The sequence below is a fragment of the Schistocerca cancellata genome, chromosome 8, assembly GCF_023864275.1.
Source record: "Schistocerca cancellata isolate TAMUIC-IGC-003103 chromosome 8, iqSchCanc2.1, whole genome shotgun sequence".
Lineage (NCBI taxonomy): Eukaryota > Metazoa > Arthropoda > Insecta > Orthoptera > Acrididae > Schistocerca > Schistocerca cancellata.
This window is the reverse complement of record NC_064633.1, coordinates 104,417,120-104,433,966: the sequence shown is the minus strand read 5'-3', so window position 1 is coordinate 104,433,966 and position 16,847 is coordinate 104,417,120. Positions and strand designations below refer to the sequence as shown.

The following is a 16,847-nucleotide window of genomic DNA, read 5'->3' as shown; positions in this document are numbered from 1 at the left end:
TCTTCTACCTGTTTCTTGCTTCTCTCTGTGGTTTTCTTTTCTTGTTTTGTCCATAGTAGTGTTGGTTGTCCTACTGTTGTGCTTTTGGTTCTTCCATTCTCCTGTTATTGTTCTGTGCATCTCCTTTCTTTTCTTCTTTCCCTTTTGTAATTATTTTACCGGGAACAAGGGACCGATGACCTCGCAGCTTGGTTCCTTCCCCCCTCCTTTAAACCAATCGATCTTTTGTGGAGTGACTGCATTTTCTCAGCATCTCATGAGTGAACTGACTTCTGCCACTGGTCTTATATACATCTTAGTCTGTGTGGTCATCCTACTTGATATCAGTATTAATTGTTCCACAAAATTATTTGTATGAGTTGACGAATTGTAATTGTGAATGATTGATATTGTAGTTGTAGGACACCAAGTACAGAGGCGTTCTTGTGCACCCTCCTGTGCATGCGTGTGCAAACGTACATACGCGTGCATTTGTAAGACAGTACTTCATTGGAACAACCACATCAGCTGTGAAAAGGTTACTGTTAACCCCTTAATGCTGAGTTTCATGAATTCACATTGTACCAATGCTGTGCTAATAATTGTAAGGTTAAGACGAAAATTTAATAGTCATGGGTGACTGGAATTCAATAGTAGGAAAAGTGAGAGAAGGAAACATAGTAGGTGAATATGGATTGGGGCTAAGAAATGAAAGAGGAAGCCGCCTGGTAGAGTTTTGCACAGAGCATAACTTAATCATAGCTAACACTTGGTTCAAGAATCATGAAAGAAGGTTGTATACATGGAAGAACCCTGGAGATACTAGAAGGTTTCAGATAGATTATATAATGGTAAGACCGAGATTTAGTAACCAGATTTTAAATTGTAAGACATTTCCAGGGGCAGATGTGGACTCTGACCACAATCTATTTGTTATGAACTGTAGATTAAAACTGAGGAAACTGCAAAAAGGTGAGAATTTAAGGAGATGGGACCTGGATAAAGTGACTAAACCAGAGGGTGTACAGAGTTTCAGGGAGAGCACAAGGGAACAATTGACAGGAATGGGGGAAAGAAATACAGTAGAAGAAGAATGGGTAGCTCTGAGGGATGAAGTAGTGAAGGCAGCAGAGGATCAAGTAGGTAAAAAGACGAGGGCTAGTAGAAATCCTTGGGTTACAGAAGAGATACTGAATTTAATTGATAAAAAGAGAAAATACAAAAATGCAGTAAGTGAAGCAGGCAAAAAGGAATACAAATGTCTCAAACATGAGATCGACAGGATGTGCAAAATGGCTAAGCAGGGATGGCTAGAGGGCAAATGTAAGGATTTAGAGGCTTATCTCACGAGGGGTAAGATAGATACTGCCTACAGGAAAATTAAAGAGACCTTTGGAGAAAAGAGAACCACTTGCATGAATATCAAGAGCTCAGATGGAAACCCAGTTCTAAGCAAAGAAGGGAAAGCAGAAAGGTGGAAGGAGTATATAGAGGGTCTATACAGGGGTTACGTCTTGAGGACAATATTATGGAAATGGAAGAGGAGGTAGATGAAGATGAAATGGGAGGTATGATACTGCGTAAAGAGTTTGACAGAGCACTGAAAGACCTAAGTCTAAACAAGGCCCCGGAAGTAGACAACATTCCATTAGAGCTACTGACGGCCTTGGGGGAGCCAGTCCTGACAAAACTCTACCATCTGGTGAGCAAGATGTATGAGACAGGCGAAATACCCTCAGACTTCAAGAAGAATATAATAATTCCAATCCCAAAGAAAGCAGGTGTTGACAGATGTGAAAATTACCGAACTATCAGTTTAATAAGTCACAGCTGCAAAATACTAACGCGAATTCTTTACAGACGAATGGAAAAACTGGTAGAAGCGGACCTCGGGGAAGATCAGTTGGATTCCGTAGAAATGTTGGAACACGTGAGGCAATACTAACCTTATGACTTATCTTAGAAGAAAGATTAAGGAAAGGCAAACCTACGTTCCTAGCATTTGTAGACTTAGAGAAAGCTTTTGACAATGTTGACTGAATACTCTCTTTCAAATTCTGAAGGTGGCAGGGGTAAAATACAGGGAGCGAAAGGCTATTTTCAATTTATACAGAAACCAGATGGCAGTTATAAGAGTCAAGGGACATCAAAGGCAAGCAGTGGTTGGGAAGGGTGTGAGACAGGGTTGTAGCCTCTCCCCGATGCTATTCAATCTGTATATTGAGCAAGCAGTAAAGGAAACATAAGAAAAGTTTGGAGTAGGTATTAAAATCCATGGAGAAGAAATAAAAACTTTAAGGTTTGCCGATGACATTGTAATTTTTGTCAGAGACAGCAAAGGACTTGGAAGAGCAGTTGAATGCAATGGACAGTGTCTTGAAAGGAGGGTATAAGATGAACATCAACAAAAGCAAAACAAGGATAATGGAATGTAGTCAAATTAAGTCGGGTGATGCTGAGGGAATTAGATCAGGAAATGAGACACTTAAAGTAGTAAAGGAGTTTTGCTATTTGGGGAGCAAAATAACTGCTGATGGTCAAAGTGGAGAGCATATAAAATGTAGAGTGGCAATGGCAAGGAAAGCGTTTCTGAAGAAGAGAAATTTGTTAACATCGAGTATTGATTTAAGTGTCAGGAAGTTGTTTCTGAAAGTATTTGTATGGAGTGTAGCCATGTGTGGAAGTGAAACATGGACGATAAATAGTTTAGACAAGAAGAGAATAGAAGCTTTCGAAATGTGGTGCTATAGAAGAATGCTGAAGATTAGATGGGTAGATCACATAACTAATGAGGAAGTATTGAATAGAATTGGGGAGAAGAGGAGTTTGTGTCACAACTTGACTAGAAGAAGGGATCGGTTGGTAGGACATATTCTGAGACATCAAGGGATCACCAATTTGGTATTGGAGGGCAGCGTGGAAGGCAAAAATCGTAGAAAGAGACCAAGAGATGAATACACTAAGCAGATTCAGAAGGATGTAGGTTGCAGTAGGTACTGGGAGATGAAGCAGCTTGCACAGGATAGAGTAGCATGGAGAGCTGCATAAAACCAGTCTCAGGACTGAAGACAACAACAACAACAACAACAACAACAACAGCAGTGTTGGTATGTTCTAATTCTGCATGAAGCTATCAGTGCTGCATTCTCCTGACTGTTTTGGGTACCTCCAAAGCACCACAATTTTTTATCTTTACCCTCATATAGAAATTTATTCTGGTATTAAGGGGTTAATATTTTCTAGCAACTTATTGATCTACAACACTAGCTATGCCCTGCAAGTACTGCTGTGCTTAATTTTCTTTCTAGATAGCTTTTTGCCCTCTGCTTCATCCTTATATGTACCTGTTCCACACTATATCTTCTGTGAGACAAATATTTTGTATCCCACTTCAAAAAATAGGAAACCTAAAAAGTTACTAAACAAAAAGATCCATTAGAACACCTCTGTCAAGAGACATGAAACATCTAAGAATTATTAAAAAGAGGAAACAGAACACAACATATGAAAGGCACATACTTAGGGAAGCAATAGCAACTGTTGTCTTGCTTGCTTGGCCATACTGTCAGGAAAACAGTAAATGGCTGAGGGGACTGACTGGTGGAGGTGCACACCACATGTGACACAAAGAAAGTTGTTGCACGCAGCTGTGGCAGGTGAGATGTACATACGATGAATGGGAAAACCAAATGAGAGTATGAATACTCTAAAAATAGGAGGAAGAGAATATGTACATCTAGCTATTAAACACAAAGGTGTGTAACCACTACATAAACAGATTTAAAAGAAAAAGTTAGACCCATCAACAAAATTATAATTAATAGAGGAAATGCTCCAAACAAACAAAATGTTGATAAAACTTAAGTGGTAACTTGAAGTATGTCGTAATTAGCTCAAATATTTCTGTGGTACAAATCTGTATGTTCGTTAATAGTTTTATGGGGATGAGAGTGAAGGCTTTTTAGAATTTCTATCTCTTCAAGTACATTAAGTTTACAGCCTTTACCTATAGTGTTCAAGGTTGCCAAATTATTATTAATCTGTTAACTGATTACTCATCAAATGCATAGTCATAGTTGACTTGGAATTTGCAACATCTTTATGTTCTTTAAATCTAGTAAGAAACTCCCTTCCAATTTGACCAATATATCTATTGTTACATTCCTGTCCTGCATTACAATTAGTACAATATGCACCAGAGTTAGAAAATGGATCTTTCTTGTATGCTTCATGATTTATTAACTTAGTGCCTTAACTTTTTAGTACAAGACATGCCGGAAGAATATTAGCTGTCAACAGCTTTGATCCAATCTTCTTGGATACATAACCGTGACGTGATATCCTGGGGGACCTAATATTGCTCTTTCATTCACCTGGGATGAGAGTGATGCCATTCTGTGTTTTGCCCACTTTCGTTGGTATCCTCTTGTTCAGTTTGCCAACCCTGGTTAAAGAGTAATCATTCTTTGTGGCAGTATATCTAATTATATCCAATTCCTTATCATATACCTTAGGCTTAAGTAGAACACTATTTAATCTGCCAGGAAGGGACCTAAAGGTAGCAGTTTTGTACTTACGTGGGTGATTAGAAGCCATGTTACTTACGTGGGTGATTAGAAGCCATGTGTAGGACTAAGTGGTGGACTCCTTTCTATGTGTGTCGTATTATAACGTTGCCATTTAACTTGATCTTCAAATCTAAGTATGGTCAAGTCCCCTTAATCTGATGTTGGACTGAAAAGCTAATTTTCCCATGGAATGTAATCAGTTTTTTGTGCGAACTGTTGCACTCTTCATCAACCACATAGAGTACAAGTAAGATCCTCTTATGGTAGTCACTGAAGGCTTCTGCACTGCCCTGTCACCAGACAAATGTGTTATATTCTACATGTCTCTCTACCAGTTGCCCTATATGTTGTACACTTATTATGCAATATAGTCTGTTTCTTTAGAAGTGTCTTTATTGTGATTGTATACCATGGATGCTTCCTCCCATCATGAACTGTTCTGCTACGAATGTATTTATCCAGTGCATGGTCAACTATTCGTTTGAAACTTAAAGCATAGTTGTTCTACATTCTCTTGTGCACAACTCCTCATTGAGATCTGACACTTCTGCCTCTTTGTGTAGTTTGCTGAACACAGAACTTTTGAACTTTTTTTTTAGTTGCCCTTTGTACTTCAGTAATCATTGTTACTACGTTTCTACTACTGCCTTATTATTGCTGAAACCAGTTTCAATTAAGAAATCCTTGGACAGGTAAGGTCTATTTGTTGCCATTAGATTCAATATGCTTCCATCACGAGTAGGCTTCCAAACTATCTGCTCTAGGTAGTTTTCAGAGAAGGCATGTAGTTTCCTAGAGTGTCTGTCATACTCACCACCTACTAAATAGTGAATGAAATAATTAATTGTGGGCTGATTACAGTTTTCTGTGGTGAATGCAGTACAATTGGGTAGCATATGTACTAGCAAACTAAGTTTTTACTTGCATCTGGGGATGAGTGTGGTGGACAATAGAAAGCACCAGTTACAACTTAGGTGCAGCCTTCTGTACTGAGTTGTGCCCAAACAATCTCACATGCATCATCAGCTTGTGTCACAGTGACCAGTTTTCTTGTCTGATAAAAAAGAACCACTTTCGTGTGAGCAGAGGAGTTGTCAATAAAGATAACAGTTTTTCTTTATTTTATTATCAGCCTCCTTCAACTACATCTTAAATGTCTCTCTTATCCTCCAAGCCTTCGTGTCTCTCTCATAGTCAATGTGTGGGGCCTTTATACATGTGGATAATTAAATTAAATTACTGTACTGTAAATTGAGATTGTACTTTCCCTCGGTCTTCTTTAAAGCTACTGAAAATTAACCCCATTAGAAAATTATAATTACTCAAGCAGAACTGAAGGTGTCCTGTTCAGCATGAGAGCAACGTTGGCAGAAATCGCCATCTGTCAGCATGGCTGACACTTTTACATTTTCATATGAACATGTGACCTCCAACAGTTGGCACTGTAATTGTTCCATTGGTACTTTGTTTGGTCTCTGTGTGAACATTGTTGTGTGTGGTCATAGACGAGCGTCGTCTGTCCAGTTAAGGTACAATTACGTCAAACTTAGCTTTCTCCCATTGTTGATAAACAAAACACAATTAAATAAATAATGAAAATTTATGTTACAGTTAAAAAGTGAACAACATATTTTAACAGAGGACTAAGTATGCAGTTAGGTGATGATATCTTTTTGTTGCTAAATTGTCATTCATGAGTGTTTCACTGAAAGACGTACTATATTGTTAGATTCATTATGGCAGGTTTTGTGAATGAACACGAAAGTGTCTGCAAATTTTTTTCAAGATATGTGGATCTTGCCAAGGTGCAAGAAACAATAAGGTATGTTTTGTTTGCTTTAGTATTACTGTACTTCAGTCAGAGACTGCAGATAACAGTTTGGTGCTAGGCACAGGTGGTCTGAGTTGGCAGTTTGCTGCTGCACTGTTATATTCCCACTCTCGTGCTAAATGGTACACTCGATACAGTATATTAAACTGATGTGAATGCTATTGTGGCAAACTTACCTTTGAACCAGCTGGAGCATTTTGATTTCCCTGTGACAAGAAGAGGCAGTTTGTCTATTCAAGTCATGTTTGCACAGAGAAAAATAGTGGGATCCTACTGGCATTTAAAATTATTGAGGCTTTCGTGGGCCCTTTTTGACATATCACATGTCAGCTTTTGTCTCAGAATCCTCGACCAATGTTTAATGATATTCCTAATGCTTCGCCAACAAGAATTGGCATTATCAAAGTTTCCCCTCTACAGTTCACCACAAGTGATGAAACAGTTACACCCATTTACTTAGTCTGGCCTGGTGGTATGGTGATAAAGCACATGCCTGGAAACCAAAAGGCCATGGTACTGAATCCAGGTCAGACCACAGATTTTCGGTTTTTCCTTTAATCTGGGATTCACCTCTCAATAGTATGCAGACGTACCAGAAATGCTATATGGCTTGGATTCCTCATTGAACTGTGAATAGTTCATCTTCCATGAATTTATTATTTATTTATATATTTATTTATTTTTTGTATCAGTTTAACATTTAGCAATGAGACATATATTTACAGGTTGTTCAGAAGTAACTACATCTCTCAATTTCCACATTAGGTACATTACACTTTGACTTTCTTTTGCAAACATGGCTGATGTGTCGTCTCCATGTTAACTTGTTAGCATGAAATTTTATAAAATTGAACTGAGTTATGATTTGACAGTCCTAGCAGAAGATGGTGTGTCTTATCTGGGCTACACAAGTTTTTGGATGGGAAAAATTTTGCTACATCATCAGATGACACAACAATAATTACTACCTATCAAGACACAAAGTATTGAAACAAATGTAACTGGGATCATTAGATGTTGTTTGACTGTTTTCAGTTTTTTTTTAATTTTCAGGTTTTGTTCAGAAACTGTGAAATAAAATATATGTAATTATCAATCAGTATTCTATTATTATTATTAAGAGTATATAAATCAGAAGAAAACAGAGAAGTTTCAATTTATGCTGTGATTGACACTGACCTACAGATGATTGTGCTTCTTGAGTCAACAGAAAGCAGATTGCATGATTTGCAGTCAGCTGTCGAATTCCCACTTCATGTTACTCGATGGCAACTGTTTTGTAACACAATGACAATGACACTAGCATCTGTATATGATTGTTGACAGCTGCTCGAATACTCCCTTCACAATTTGTGGGAACTGACAGATGACCCTTTTTGCTTTGTTTGAATTAGTGTATGGTACTTTTGGAAATTAATAGATATGTGTAATAATGCAAGAATACACTTTTCTGGAAATGACAAGTAAGTGAAGACAGATGGCACTTCTCCAGATTTCATTTTGCTCAAGAAGGAATGCGATAACCAATCAATAATTGATAGCATTCTGTGGATAATTTTCCACCATTGACAGACATATTTTTGTCTGATAGCAGCTTATGAATCCTATTGTTATCTGCATGTCATACCAAAAGATGTAGAAACGCTTGGTGATCGCAAGCACAGCAAGATTCGTTTGGGAACATGTCAGTGTGTGCTAAGAGTTTTCTCATTACTCTTTTCAGGTAATCCACACTCCTGGATGATCTTTTCCATTCTTATTTTCTCTCACTTGCTTCTCTGCCTTCAATGTTGCTGGAAGACCTGCCACATTTACCAGGTGTCTTTGGTGGTTGGCCACAATTATGCACGACAGGTGATGTTTGAGACATTCTGTAGTCAAGTCAGCATAAGAAGATCCCTGACAGCTAACAGCACTTTTGAGCTTCAGGAGAAACAGTAGTCATCTCTAGAGCTGTGACTGCACTGAGCTGTTACTCTAGAGATGTTTTCAAAATCAGTTTCCTGGTGTCTTTTGGTCTCATCATGTCCTGAAATTAGTGCTTGGTTTCAAAGAAAGCCATTTTGGGAGAGATATCGCACCAAAGCAACTTATGTCCAAAATAGCTAGGCCTTGAAGAGATGAACTTTTTGACACCCTGTTTATGTGAAATATTTCAGATTTCCGCTCAAACTGATAATTAAGTGTTTCTTAATTACTCTGATTTCTTTCAAGCATTCAAACATTTTTTTGTAAAACTAGACCTCATGCTGTTCTATTTGATACCCCATTTTTCCATTCCCCAGCCTATGTTTGGCTATGAAAATTCGGACAAAATCTCATTGTGTAACTAAGTTTTCAGTACACTCAAGTATTTGACCAAAAAAGTACTACAAATAATGTGTAAGGTTGGCCTGAAAGAACATTATCATCATTTATTCCCTAAGGTAAAAAACATTGGAAGCTGTCAATCCTTATGCCTCACTGATCTATGTTCAGAACAATGTAACAGATTTTGACACTAGAGAGACTACTGCAATGACACCAGAGGCAGAATGAGTTTTGATATTCCAAGGCACAGACTGTCAAAGACAGAAAATTCACCAAAAATGAACTGCTTGAAGTTCTTTAATACTTTAACAAATTTACACTTTCTACTCTAACTACATGTTTAAACAATTTCACGTTAGTTGATAATTCGTTGTAGACTATAAAAGACTTCTCTGATAATGTGATGTTTCTTAGTTAAATTTTCCATACAATATTATTGGGCAAATGATCAAAAATTTTTATTGCTGCATATTGAACTCCCTTCTGAGCGAATGACAGTTTTAACAGTGGTTAATAAAGGTCATTCGTCCCCTCTAGTGTTGTAGGTATGTGCGCCATTGTTCTTCTCAAATCGTGATTGGTTATTTATGACCAATTTCGTTAATGAAAATATGTATTGTAATGGTGCAGTTAAAATATGTAACTTCTTGAACAGGTGCCTACATGACATCTGTAGGCAGACACCCCATGTTATTCTTACTGCTCACTTTTGTGCAATCAGTACTTTCTTTCTAAGTGATGAGTTACCCCGCAGAGTTATTCTGTATGACATTGTTGAGTGGAAATATGTAGAATATGTCAGGTGCTTGATGTATTTGTCTCCAAGATTAGCAGTTATATGAAGAGCAAAAGTAGCTGAACTTAATTGTTTGAGAGGCTCAGTAATATGGTTTTTCAGTTAAGGTTGTCATCAGTATGTACAGCCAAAAATGGAGCATTCCCCCCACCCGCTGGGGATAAAATTTTCGTCTTTTTGTAAAACATGCGATGCCCCATGTCAAGGCAATGCTCAGCTACCACCGATTTATCAGGTTGCCCTAGATGTGTACGATGATGGAGTTCGACACAACGTTCTTGCATAGTTTGACACATACCCAATATAAGATTTTCCACATTGGCATGGGATCTTATACACACCGTGTTTCCAAAGGCCAAGATTCTCTTTGGCCGAGTGCAGTAAATTCCTCAATTTGGCTGGTGGCCAAAAAGCACACCTGATGTCATTCCGTTGGCGGATTCTTTCTATTCTTGAAGACATGCTGCCAAAATAGGACAAGAATGCCATTGAAATGGGGCCCTCCACTTCTTAATTTACATCCGTGCTTTGAATTTGCTTAGAATGGAATGCACAGCACATCTATCGGAATGGCCATTCTGTTGGAATACTATTCTTAGGTGTTGTAGCTCAGGAGGTAGACTGTTGGCATCTGAGACTACGTGCTCCGTATGCACAAAAGAGCGTAAGACACTACTGCATTGTGCATGGTGATGCCAACTTGGTGGCCTCCAAATATAACTCCATGTGAGTTGGTCTGCAATAGACACTATGTCCCACTGTAACATCAACTTTCTTTCGATTATGACATCCAGGAATGGTGAAATACCATCTTTTTCCACATCCACTGTGAACTGTATATTCAGCTGGAGTGAGTTAGATTCTGGAGAAACACAGGTAATGTATTTATTCTGTGGGGGCACACCACAAATGTATCATGTACATAGTGCCAGAAGCAGGAAGGTTTGAGAGTTGCCAACTGCAGAGCTATTTTCTCAAAGTCTTCCATAAAATAGTTGACCACCATTGGAGGCAGAGGATTTCCCATGACAACACCGTCCCCTTGTCCAAAATACTGGTCATTCAGCCATGTCTTGCAGCAGCAGCAACCAACACATTTCAACACAAGCCCCACCAGGAAAGTTTAACATCAGCTCAGAAGAAAGGAAGGCTCTGTGAGGCTTGAGACCTTATCATTTTACCTGCTGACAAGGGTAACATCACTGTCCTCCTCTCGTGAGCTGAATACAACAGCAAGATGGAGGAGATGTTCGATGTTCGTCGGTGCCGTAAGCTAAGAAAGGATCCGACTGGCAAGATCCAGATAAAAACACTAGACCTTCTTAAGAAGAGTTTTATTCTTTCTAAGTCCTTAAGAGCGTACCCCAACTGGCTGCAGTCCTCCCAAGACTATACGGTCTTTCAGAGGTACGTAAGGATGGGACTCGTCTTTGCCAAGTAGTGAGCAGCATTGGAGCTTCTACCCATTTTCTGTGCCAAACATCTTACTACACTGTTGAGACTGCTCATAGGCAAGTGTGACCACCATATCCAAAATTCAGAGGACTTCATAGGTCACCTGAAAAAGCATAACTGTTGGATTTTTTGGTTAGCTTTGACGTTGTATCTTTATTTATGAATGTACCTCAGCAGGACATGTTAGAGCTTATCAGAAACTAGTTTGAGGAAGACACAGTGGAATTATTTAAACATGCGCTTTCCTCATCTTGTTTCTTATCCAGTAACCAGTATTTTGAATAAATGGATAGTGTCTCCCACGGTGGCCAACTGTTTTATGGAAGACGTTGAAGTAAAAGCACTGCAATCGGCAAGTCTGAAACTTTCCTGCTTCTGGTGGTATGTAGACGATACATTAGTGATGTGGCCTCACAGAATAATGACATTACATGTGTTTCTCTGGCATCTGAACTCCCTCATCTGAACATGCAGTTCACAATAGAAGAGGAAATAGATAATATTTTACCATTCCTGGATGTCATGATCAGAAGGAAAGCTGATGGTAGAGTGGGACTTAGTGTCAGTCGCAAACCAACTCCTACTAAGCTGTAGTTGGAGGCCACAAGTTGTCATCATCCTGTACAATGGGGTAGTGTCTTATGCTCCTTGGTGCATACAGAACATGTGGTCTCAAATGCCAACAGTCTACCTGCTGAGCTACAACACTTAAGAATGGTATTTCAACAGAACGGCTATTCCAATAGAAAGATACGCCGTGCATTCCGTTCTAAGCAAATTCAAACCATGGATGTAAATGAAGATGTGGAGGCACCCATTTCAGTGGTGTTCTTACCCTATTTTGGCAGTATGTCCTCAAGAATAGAAAGAATCTGCCAAAGGAATGACATCAATTGTGCTTTTTGGCCACCAGCAAAACTGAGGAATTTATTGTGCTTGGTCAAAGATAACCTTGGCCTTAGGAAACATGGTATTTATAAGATCTCATTCCAATGTGGAAAATCTTATATTGGGTAGACGTGCCGAACAGTGCAAGAATATTGTATCAGACACCCAGGGCAACCTGATAAATCAGCGGCAGCGGAGCATTGCCAGGACATGGGGCACCACACACTTTATGAAAAGACAGAAATTTTATCCCCAGTGTCATCTTTCTGGGACTGTGTTGTTAAGGAGACTGTACATATCCATATAGTGGACACTCTTATCAGCAGGGATGTAGGTTTTCAATTAAGCACTCCCTGGAATCCAGCACTGGCTGCCATTAAATCAAGACAGGGAAAATTAGAACTTCCAATTCATGACTTGATGCAATGCAGTGCTGAGATTTAATTCAGCTTTTAACTTCAGGAGATTTAATTAAGCTTTTAACTTCAGGAATGTCCAGTAGCACAGTCCTTGCCCACAGTGCATGCACAGAAGGCCTTTCTGCGGCTCCCAGTAGGGGGCACTAGGATCGCACTTTCCTCCAACTGTGTGGATCTTCCCACGCACATGTATTGCCTGCTCCTGGCCTGATAAATTTTGAAGCCACCTCACAATTATCATAGGTTGTGTCTTGCAGCAGTAACAGCAGCATTTACCGTTGCCTGAAGACGTCGAGCAGTTGTATTGATGAAATATTGTGAGATTTACATAAAACGATTCGGTAGCAAGGAAATATAACATGCTGTCACTGACTCCCCAATAACAGTTACACATTTTTGTTATTCACTGTCTTTGTCGTAGTTATGAATTGAACATTAGCCTTATCTATTATAGAATACTGTTTTTGGAGTCATCAAAGCTTACTCAAGCCATTGTCTCACTTTCAGGCAACAGATCCAAAAGAATTAGGCTGTGATCCTGGTGGTATGTCATTTTTTGTTGATGGGTTCCGTGTTGCTAAATGGCTGGAAGACAATGAGCCTGCAGCGTTTCATATTTTAACATCAACGCCAATCAGATTTCAAATAAAAAACAAGGGGGTAAGTTCTTGATTCATCAGAGTTCCTACCAGAGCAAATGTGCCCTCAGTTTACTTATGCACTATGGCACACTCAGTGGCAGACTAAGCTCGTTGGCGGCCCAGGGCTGCAAAACTGAGGCCCATGGTCTGCTTAGAAATTGATGTATTTGTAATGTACACATTGAAAAAAAAAAAAAATGAAAAACATATATGTAATGGCTGACAAAAAAATTCAAGCATTTATTATGTGTGTATTCTATTCTGTAGTAAATGTAATATACATACTTGTAAGTTGTAGATGGGAAACTTAGAATATGAATCAGCATTTAGAACGCCAACCATCAGGTAGAATGCAAAGAAATAATAAAGAATAGACCAAGAAAATTACCTTTCATTTTATATGTCAGGAAACAAAGTTTGTGCAATTATAATATCAGTTAGATTTGTAAACTTAGTATGTTTTTGTGTCTTTATTTTACCAAAATTATTGATAATATCATTGAAATCTATTTCATTTGTAACTTTTCTTTTGGTAGGTAAAGTGGATAGATTGGCTAGTTGTTCATGATTCATCCTCGAGCAAAGGCAATGTTCGTGATTCATCCTCGAGCAAAGACAATTTTTTTTAGTTTCAGTTTAGAAAAACTTCTCACACATGATGTGACTAAGAGACAGATGGTCAAGAAGTTCTCGATTATAAGTGGTGTACAGTGCAGTGATTCACTGAAGTCGCATTTAATTATAAATTGAAGGATTTTTTGAGCTTTCCATCAAGCAGCAACATCCACACTCATGTCAGTTCCACATAGATGCTTACAAGACCTTTTTATATCTTGCAGCATCCGCTCCTTATCAAACTCATCATAAATTTCTACTGGATTCTCCAGTGCTACAGCCAGTGTGTCATCAGAAGTTTAAAGCATAAATGTTATTTGAACAATGTGGAAAATTTTGGTGATTTCCTTCATGATATTGTATCATTGTGACAGTTCTTATATAAGTTGGTCTATGCATTCAGACATAGATTGATGAATTTCTTCTTGTATCAGTAACTCAGTGCCATGAGTTGCTCCACCAGCATTATTTTGTTTACCTTCCTCCATAGGCAATGGACATTGTTAATGCCCATATCATTGCATCTTTTAGTGCCAAAATTAACGGCATTGCTCATAATTGTAATTTGTTCCATCACTAAAAAGTCATGTATCCAAAGTCATTTTTGGAGACTGTGGATATTGTTGGACTAAATTTACTTCCTGCAGTATTATGTATCAAAAGTTGATGTAAGTCAAAAGGTTAAAATCACATATAGCTGGAAGGGTCAAGCTTGCTGCAGATCTAGTATAAGGTCTGCTGTGATGAATCTTGCATGTCTTCCAAAATGCTCACCAATGTTAAACTGAATTCTATTGAGCACTCCAGCGAGTGTCAGAACTAGTTTTAAACATATTCTTTTTTATCTAAAAGTGATTCCCATGTATAGGTAGAAAACAAGAAAAATGAATATTACTTCTCTGCAGTTCCGGATGATGCTAGAGGGAACACATGAGAATGTGTGAAGTCCACAAGGAATGCTTAGCACAGGGATCGAACAGAGCTTTTGGATTGACTTCTCAAATTTTTCATTGTACTCCTCCATGTAAACCCGACATTGATGCAGCATTGCCACACATTTGAGTTCTGCACAACACAATATCCCACCAATATTTTTCCAGCTGCTGTTGAATATCTTTTGGCATATCCTGTGCACTCTTCCCCAATGTAAAAGAAAAAGGAAAGAAGAAAAAAAAAAAAATCCTAGGAAAGATTCTTTAACTTTCACAGTCTTGTCTTCTGTGTGGACATATCTAATTATTTGACTCATTTGGTCAGTTCTGTTTTCATCGGGAGTGCTGTGAAAAGTTATTGCATAATATTTAACCTTTTTTATGTTTGCAGTAATTTTGCCTTAACATGTTCACCCAAAATAAAAACAAATTCATTTTTTACCCCTTTTGAAAAATGAGGAGGCAGTCCTTTGACCTTTTAACCGACTCTTCAAGTTTTAAACAGTTCTCTTTCAATATTGGATCGTATTTTGCCATGAATTGCACCAGTTACAGGAAATTTAATCTGCTTTCTGATGTAACATCTTCAAGGCGTCCAAGGAAAGCAAGGTTCTGCTGGGTTAAAAATAGTGCAGTATCCTAAGGGTGATGTTTCTCTATTTTGTAGTGTCATTGACAAGCTTGTGATTATCTTTGACAATGGTTTTATTAAGTTTCAAGCCCATAGAGAGCTCTTTACAGTTTTCTAATTTTGTTATTGTTCAGGTGATGATTCAGGATTTTATATCTTTGGATTCAATTTCCACTACTGACAGAAGCCAGAAATAAATTTATTTTTGTTGGTATCAGCAGCAACAACAGTGCTGCTCCTTCACCGTCCTTATGTTCTTCCTGAGTGGAAATATATTTCAATAAAAATCCAGTGACTGATGTCTCTTTAATCCGTGCTTTTCTTAGCTTTCTTTTCACAAAAGAAAAAAAAGGTCACAATATTATATTGATAATAGATCATAACCTAGACATCCATTAATGGTAATTTTTCCTCTCAGTGTAGCCTGTAGGCTCATAGTAGAGTGTAAATATACAACATTATGATCATAAATCCATGGCCATTTTAAATAGTGTGTACAGCATTTTATTGTGACTGACAATAAAACCATTTTTTCAGTGGATAAAAAGGTTATTTTTTTATTTTATTGCTGTACTTGATAAATCATTGTTTGTTTGTTAAACTTTATGGTTCTACAGTCTGTGACACAACAAAGTGTTATTTGCTGTAAAAACAGTATAAAGAAAGAATTGAAGTTTGCAAAGGATTTTAGACATTAAACAGTCCTTACATTTCAGATCCTGATAGTATGTATTAGAAAATGTCAAGATGATGATAACCTAATTATTTATTTTTAGAGCTTTTCTTAATATATGATAGTACAATCACTGTTTAAACCCTCTTAACATTCCATAACAAAAATCAAAGAAATAATCGTTACATTAATTACATAGTATTTGTAATTACTGAGCTTTATGAAGAATAAAATGAAATGAAGTTAAAAAGGTATTCGAGGTATTCTAAAGCACATGCCCAAGCCAACTGTTTAGATTTTCCATTTTCTGACAGGTATTCCTAGTGAGTTTCAAGTGGAAGTTGAAGGGGAAATCCCACAGTGGCTTCTATTATCAGTTGGTCTCCTAACAAGTTAAAAGTTACAGTCCAATTTTATGACAATAAGGCCTGAAGGAACGATTTAGGTTCCTTTCTATACTCTTACAGGGCATACATGCCTAAGCATTGCACTAATTAAGGAAGATGACCACAAATAATGGGACATGCTGCAGGAGCCGCGCAGGCTGGTTCCGAAATATTATTCCTAAGGGCTAACAACTACAGTAAAATACCTCTTAATCAAGGAAGGTCTTGCTGTGGGTTGAGTATTTGGACAGGGCGGACCATGAATGGCTTACAGCTTTTGCCCAATATCATCTGGTGGTGTGGGTGTGACAAAACCCTCTTCAGTGGCACACTTGATGGGAAAAGGGTTGCCAAGGTGGCCAGGGATGGAATAGTAATAAACTTGCGTAGTACTCCTGGCATGCACTGCACTTCACTGCACTATTTACACTGCACTGCACACAGTTTTCCAATTGCTTCTACTGGGAGGATAAACTAGAAACCTGGCATCAGACTTTGTACACTTGTAGTTAATAGAAACACCTTGAGGGGATGCAGCTCAGGAAGGCGGCACGGAAAAAGAAGGTAGCACTCCATTTAATAAACAAACTGCGACAGAACACCGACACGGAACATGGGGTAAGAATTCTGCTGTTCGCGCACACCCTGGGAAAATGTGGCAGACGACAATGTGAGCCACGTGGTGCTGTGCAGCCAAACTGCAGATAGCATGATGGAGCAGTG

The 16,847-nt window shown here is 38.3% G+C and overlaps 1 protein-coding gene across 1 annotated transcript in view; it reads left to right on the top strand.

The window, feature by feature from the left end:
• Window positions 1-16,847, top strand: part of LOC126095160 (gamma-butyrobetaine dioxygenase-like) — a 67,296-nt gene that overhangs the window by 15,118 nt on the left and 35,331 nt on the right. Inside the window, exon 7 of the mRNA XM_049909884.1 lies at window positions 12,754-12,906. Coding sequence (XP_049765841.1) covers window positions 12,754-12,906 — 153 coding nt within the window. The remainder of the gene's footprint in view (window positions 1-12,753; window positions 12,907-16,847) is intronic.